The sequence below is a fragment of the Hypomesus nipponensis genome, chromosome 1 (genome assembly GCF_054491055.1).
Source record: "Hypomesus nipponensis isolate SF chromosome 1, ASM5449105v1, whole genome shotgun sequence".
Lineage (NCBI taxonomy): Eukaryota > Metazoa > Chordata > Actinopteri > Osmeriformes > Osmeridae > Hypomesus > Hypomesus nipponensis.
This window is the reverse complement of record NC_140361.1, coordinates 13545015-13552106: the sequence shown is the minus strand read 5'-3', so window position 1 is coordinate 13552106 and position 7092 is coordinate 13545015. Positions and strand designations below refer to the sequence as shown.

Here is a 7092-nt window from a genome sequence, read left to right as displayed (position 1 = left end):
TTGCTGAATTATGTGTGCGCTTTGACGAGTGTGAAGGCTATCCATTTCTTAAACATTATTCAAATAAATGTCAACCAGTGTGCGAGTATCACGACTCCTTATATTAACACAACACTGGCAAGAGTGTGAAGTAATCCTTACTGTCTACATAGGAAATACAGGCGAAATACATCGTTTGTTTTACACATGGAAACATTTTTTATTCAAATATACATCACGAGTGGGGCTGTCAGAACCCTTCGGATAGAAAATAAGAATCATTACAGTTTATAGTAGATACAAAACCAAATCCAAATGTGATCAAACAAAATATAATCCTGTTTTATGTTATGGATACTATCATGACTGTAAATCATAACGTCCAACCTTAAAACCAACCCTATACTGGTGACGTATCTCTGTGAGGTTACAAGTTGCACTAGGCCATCCGTTATTTCTCTGTATTTCCTTGTGGTAAAACTTAATATAAATGACCAGCAAAGCATGTGGTGAAGCATATGTATATTGCAATGACCCATACATATAGATTCTAAAACTGAGTCGAGAGGTTGGCATGGAAACCATATCATCAGCTCTAGTCTAGTGCAGTGGGCCCATCCTTCCACTGCATGTAGTGTTGTAGTCTAAGGGTACATTCTCCAGAAGCACACTCACTGTGTCCTCTCAGGATACAGCACACACCCTGCACAGTATCCTTGGGCTCCTAAACCTGTGTATCTAGTCCTGCATTGGTTCTGCTTCCTGTAGAAGTGGACTACTGCAGGTTATCATCCAAACTTTGGTTTTCATTCACACTCAAATCATCGAAGCCAACGAATGTCACTCGTATCTACAGTATTAGTGAGAGTTAACCAAGCCCAAACCTCCAAATCAAATATTAGAGTGAAGCAAATCATTGCCAAGGGAGCATTCAACGGTGTATGAATCCTGATATCGCTAATATAGACAGACCATTAGCTTAGTGATGCTGCAAGTCCATTCATTCATTTCGACCAACGCTGCATTAAGTCAACGTCAGCTTCATTTGAGCTCGTTCAGTTCAGGTTGCTGGTGCCGCACTCGTGTTCACTCATCAAAAAACAATAGTAAGGCAAAGCTAAAGGTCTACATGGGAACCCGGCACAGCTCCACAGCAGAGGCGCTGTGATCGGTGCACCAGGCTGAAGACGGGCCTCCTCTTGGGACCACTTCACTGACGCCTCCTTCTCTCTCTCTCCTTCTTCATTGTCCTTGGAGACACGATGAACGGGACCCGGGTGAGAGCTGCTCGGTTTGCGACAGCTCTGAGAGTGTCCTACTGCAGGTGAGCATCTAGGCTACTAGAAGGTCATGGAGGACAGGAAGCTACAAAAAGGTCAAGGAGGTCGGACAAAGGTCAACGTGACTGCTGACACCAAGTCCACCCGTCCATCTGTCTGTTTGCACGTGGCTCACAGTGTCTGTGTGTGTGTGTGTGTCTGTAACCTGGGGGACATTCATGTGTTAGTATGTGTGTGTATGTGTGAGCGTGTGTGCGAGTGTGAGCACGTGTGTAGGAACAAAAACTAGTCTTCAGCCATGGCAGTGAGACATGCTGTTGTACGAACAATCTCTCTTGAAGAGACCATTATTTCTCTCTCATCTCTTTCCATTTTTCTCTTCATCTCACCTTCTCTGTGTCTCTCTTTCTCTCTCTCTCTGTCTCTCTCTCTATATATCTCTCTCTCTCATTCTCTCTCTCTCTTCATCTCTCACATCTTTCCCCCCCTCTCTCTCTCCTTCTCTCGAAGAGTTGGGCCTGTTTTTTCAGCTTGTTCCTCTTCCATAAAGCCCCTCTCTCCCACTCTCTCCTTCGCTCTCTCTCTCTTCATCTCTGTCTGTCTGTCTGTCTGTCTGTCTCTCTCTCTCTCTCTCTCTCTCTCTCCCCCCCCTCTCTCCTTCTCTAGAAGAGTCGGGCCTGTTTCTTCAGCTCGTTCCTCTTCCATAAAGCCAGTCGGTCAAACTCTTCCACTGTCATCCCAAACACCTGCAGGAACTCCTCTGGAGACAGGTGGCGCTGTGGGAAACACAACATCACAGGGAGGTGTTTCAGCTTGTGACTCCTCATGCACCAGCCCGGTCTCCACCAGGTCTGATGAATCCTGCATCCAGTACGGTTTGTCTTCAGCTGGTTGGTCGAGATGCTGTGCTAGCGCACTGTGGTGGTGGTGGAGTCTGTGGAGAAAACTCACCTCAAGTCTGGCCCTGTCTGCTTCTTTAGGCAGTCTGTTTCGCCCCCTAGTGGTCACAATTAGCGACTCATATGGGTAAACCTGCAGTGAGGGAACAACATTACTCAAAGCATTATTTATATTTCACATAGCATGTATCATATATATATATATATATATATATATATATATATATATATATATATATATATATATATATATATATATATAGATCTAAACTAATCTAATCTATAGACTGATAAAATGTGCATCATTTTGGATATGTCCTTACCTGGTAGTCTGAGGAGAAATACACATGGGAAAATATTTAGTAAGCTACACAGATCAATCATGTTCTATCCGATAATCCATATTAAATGCCCAAATAAAGAATCTATTGTCCTTTGGGCCCTTAGGTAGTGACATCATGACTACATACCTCTGCTCCCCCAGTTGACTTCATTGCTGCTGTCATACTGGTAATAGTCTGCACTCTGGGGCTGCAAGAGTGACATAAAGCCTTCAGTCAGAGACAAATGAAAGAATGACATGAATCAGATAACGGCCGTTATCCGGCTATGAGAGACCGTCTCACTGTCAAACCTCAGCCTACTCACCCTGCGGATGCCATTGCGCCTGTAGCCGGGAAGAGAGGCAGACTTGGAGATGTACGCGTCTGGAAAAGAGCAAGTCGGTGGCGGCGCCCGTGAAAATACAGTATCCCCATAACTCATGAATGATCCTTCAGTATCATTTAGTGTCATGGCATATTGCAAGTATCTGTCTCGCACATCCAAGATACAAACGAATGCCACATCAGCCAAGATGACATTCGGAACAAATGTTACGGTAAGATTCAACAGAGTTCATGCTGTACCATCAGTGACCAGAAGAGGTAGCTGTCTACCCACCCACTGAACCCTATCTACCATGACGTGATATATGCTGGAAAAGGGGGCCAGGCCTAGACCCTGGTCCTTGGCAACCACAGACTATTCAACCTGACAACCGCTAGTTCTGATCCGGTGCTAGCTAACATGCTAACATAGTTGTCTGACACGATGCAGCTAGGAGGTACGCTGACGCTCTCGGGGGTATTTACTCACCAGTGTCTGTGCTGTAATGGGATCGAGGGGCTGGGAAAAACAGGGAAATCACAGGGTCATGTACAGTCTGTGTGTGTGTGTGTGTGTGTGTGTGGTTACGAGTATGTCCATGCATGCACGTTCTATAATTGTATGGTTGACTTCGGCAGAGGGAATAATTCAAAGAGAGACAGAGACAGAGTAAGCGTGAGAGAGAGAGAGAGAGAGAGAGAGAGAGAGAGAGAGAGAGAGAGAGAGAGAGAGAGAGAGAGAGAAAGAGAGAGAGAGAGAGAGAGAGCAGAAGTCCCTCCTGAGAACATTTGACAGAGGCATTTATCTAGTTATAGGAAAGCTTCACAAACAAACAGAGCAAGGCATGCTGGGTACCCATCAGGCCCTGGGAGGAATACAAAACATCAAAGCTGCAATGAGGCATGGAAAGATCGGATGAGAGGCGAAGAGGAGAAGAGAGGAGGAGAGGAGAAGAGAAGTGAGGGGAAAACCAAACACCCAAGCGGCGGACTCAAACAACGGCACACACACACACAGACACACACACACACACAGACACACATACACAGACACACACAACACCATCCCATTACCAAGTCATACAAAATGTCTTGTGTGAAAGCTAGCCTCTCAGCAGCGTCTTTCATGTGTAGCCAGCCCAGTCCCATTCACTATGCTCTCCTCCCATCCGCCTGCCGCTTAATGAGAGAGTAGCACGCATCTCTTACTATTCATAAATCAACCAGGATATGGGACACCAGCTGGGCGAGAAAGGGAGAGAGAGAGAGAGAGAGACAGACAGAAAGAGAGAGATCACGAAATGGGGAGCGGGAGAGAGGCGGGCGCGGAGTGGAGAGATACCATACCAGCAGCTTTGCCTTGCCCCCCAAGAGAAGCACAGAAATAGAAAGGAGAGGAGAGGGGGCACACACGCACACAGGAGGAGAGGGAGAGGAGGAAAGGTGCAGGAGAGGGAAAGGAGGAAAGGAAGAGGAGAGGAGGAGAGAAGGAAGAGGCGCCCGGGGTAAGGTGGAGGAAAGGATGAGGGCAACGACTGCATATTTGCCTCAATCCAAACGTTGTGTCCAAAGTCAGAGGAACTGCCACCACACAGTCCATGCTGAGCTCTTGGAGAGCTGTGGGACAGGACAGATCCCTTTTTTCCAGTCCAACACAGGATAGTCTGGACGTGTGGCTGCAGGGCTTTGATCAAGACCAGGCATGCAGAACCCACTGTACTCTGGTCCACGTTGGTCTGACTCCTGGTCTGTCTCTCGAACACAATATGCTGTCTACAGCCGAGCCGGTCTTTAGTACCAGCTGGTCTGTTTCTAGAACAGTATTTACCTGTCCTGGCCTACAGTACCAGCTGGTTTATATCTAGAACAGTATTTACCTGTCCTAGCCTACAGTACCAGCTGGTCTGTTTCTAGAACAGTATTTACCTGTCCTAGCCTACAGTACCTGCTGGTTTATATCTAGAACAGTATTTACCTGTCCTAGCCTACAGTACCAGCTGGTCTGTTTCTAGAACAGTATTTACCTGTCCTAGCTTACAGTACCTGCTGGTTTATATCTAGAATAATATTTACTTGTCCTAGCCTACAGTACCAGCTGGTCTGTATCTATGTTTCAGCTCTCATCTCAATGACCCCTTGATTGCTTCCAGCAGCCTTGACCTCTGACCCTACTGTCTCCACACTCAGTCAAACCTCCTCCCCCATTGACAACTGGAGAGAGATATGGAGCCTTATAAAAGACAAGGTAAGACAGATACACACATTCACCGTGTGACACACACACACACACACACACACAAACATATGCACACAGGCTCAAACACAAAATGGAATAATGTTCTTTCTCTCTTTTCCAAGCACGCACGCATACACACACACACACACATGCGCGGGCGGGTGTGGAGCGTGGAGGGTGTGTCCTCACAGCCGTTGACAGTGTGGTCGTATCCCGCGGTGCTGTAGCCTGTGGTGCTGAGAGTTTCCTTGCTGCCGCTGCGAGAATTCCGTGCGCTGCCCCAGGGGTCGTTGTCATAGGAACCAGATCTGGCTTTCATCTCCTCCTTCAGGATCATCCTCCCGATGCCACTCTGCATCTGGGAAGGAGGAGAGAGAGAGAGAGAGAGAGAGAGAGAGAGAGAGAGAGAGAGAGAGAGAGAGAGAGAGAGAGAGAGAGAGAGAGAGAGAGAGAGAGAGAGAGAGAGAGAGTAATAGACGGGTAAGTCAAAGCAAGAGAGGGTAGAGGTGGAGGTGAGAAGGAAAAGAAGACAAAGGGATGAGGGGAGATGAAGAGAGGTGATTAGGGAGATAGATGTGGGGAACATGGGCCAGTGTCGGGGGGGGGATGGGAGGGAGCAGGGCAGTAATGAGGGTCTCACTCTTTGAAGGCTGTTGCTCCAGCTCTCCTCATCTCCTCCTGTTGAGAATCTTCTTCTGGGAACACGGAGCACTGTGGAGAGACAGAGGCAGAGGAGAGACACAGACGTCATGCTGTTGTACCTGTGGGGTTTAGCACAGGAGGAGAAACAGACATTGAGCTGGCGTATCTATGGAGCCGCTGTTGTAGTGTGCAGTGTGCAGTGTGTAGTATGTAATGTGCAGTGTGCAGTGTGTAGTGTGCAGTGTGCAGAGTGTAGTATGTAGCGTGCAGTGTGCAGTGTGCAGTGTGCAGTGTGCAGTGTGCAGTGTGTAGTGTTCAGCATGCAGTGTGCAGTGTGTAGTGTGTAGTGTGCAGTGTGCAGTGTGTAGGGTTCAGCATGCAGTGTGCAGTGTGCAGTGTGTAGTGTTCAGCATGCAGTGTGCAGTGTGTAGTACGTATTGTGCAGTGTGTAGTGTGCAGTGTACAGTGTGCAATGGGCAGTGTGCAGTGTGCAATGTGTAGTGGCACCTCGGGGGGAGCTGGTGTAGGGGTAGTAGTCAGACTCTGACTGGGTGTAGGGCTCAGGGGAGTAGGTGGAGAGTCTGGTGGAGCGCAGGATGTCCTCACTGGTCCTGCTCTTGGTGGCTAGAGTCACATGGTTGTCTAGGGAGAGAGGGTGCAGGTTAGGGAGGGAGGGGGCACACAGGGGCTGCACACTGTGATCCGTCATCCAGAGGGGGGAGAAAGAAAGAGAGAGAGAGAGAGAGAGAGAGAGAGAGAGAAACAGAGACAGACAGAGACAGACAGAGACACCGAAATAGAGAGAAAAAGCGAAAGGAATAGTTTGCCACACTTAGACGGAAGAAAAGCTGATTATGTCTCTAAACTGTTTTCCCCGCCTCACTCCGGCAGAGCCAGCTAATAGAGAAATATGAGTGCACAGACAGTAAAACAGTTACTGTATAAAACAAAACCCACACGCAGACACACACAGCTCACAGAAAGCAACAGCTAAAGCTCGTTCCATGGGCGTGAGTATAGATGCTACCCATGCCCAGGCAAGCTAACTGGAAGTCGATCGAGGTGATGTGCAGTTGACTGTCAGTTAGATCGCTCATCACTCTGTTCTCTACTAGCCATGTCCGAGATGGCCGAGAACCCATTGACTTCCTGTAAACACGATGCACGACAACGTAGGAGGAAGGTCGCACACGCAGAGACACACTGAGGCTGTCCGCAGCAAGACAGGCCAAAGCACACACACCCAGAGCAACGGATCACGGAGATAATCCCCACTGAGAGGGACTGTTGGGCTGCTGTGGACATGAGGACACACACACAGGAGCAGACAGACAGACAGACAGACAGACAGACAGACAGACAGACAGACAGACAGACAGACAGACAGACAGACAGACAGAGGGAGGGAG

At 48.1% G+C, this 7092-nt stretch overlaps 1 protein-coding gene across 3 annotated transcripts in view; it reads right to left on the bottom strand.

Annotated features, from left to right (window-relative positions):
* Positions 1–174: 174 nt before the first annotated feature.
* Positions 175–7092, bottom strand: part of ablim3 (actin binding LIM protein family, member 3) — a 40153-nt gene continuing 33235 nt past the window's right edge. For 2 of the 3 annotated variants that reach the window (XM_084695895.1, XM_084695903.1), the window contains exons 15-20: positions 6191–6325; positions 5682–5752; positions 5231–5399; positions 3296–3325; positions 2807–2865; positions 2470–2689 (exon numbers count right to left, since the gene is read on the bottom strand). In XM_084695895.1, coding sequence (XP_084552021.1) covers positions 2621–2689; positions 2807–2865; positions 3296–3325; positions 5231–5399; positions 5682–5752; positions 6191–6325 — 533 coding nt within the window. In that variant the 3' untranslated portion in view covers positions 2470–2620. Of the gene's footprint in view, positions 2036–2210; positions 2292–2469; positions 2690–2806; positions 2866–3295; positions 3326–5230; positions 5400–5681; positions 5753–6190; positions 6326–7092 lie in introns of those variants that run through there. The other variant, XM_084695912.1, reaches the window with a different exon arrangement.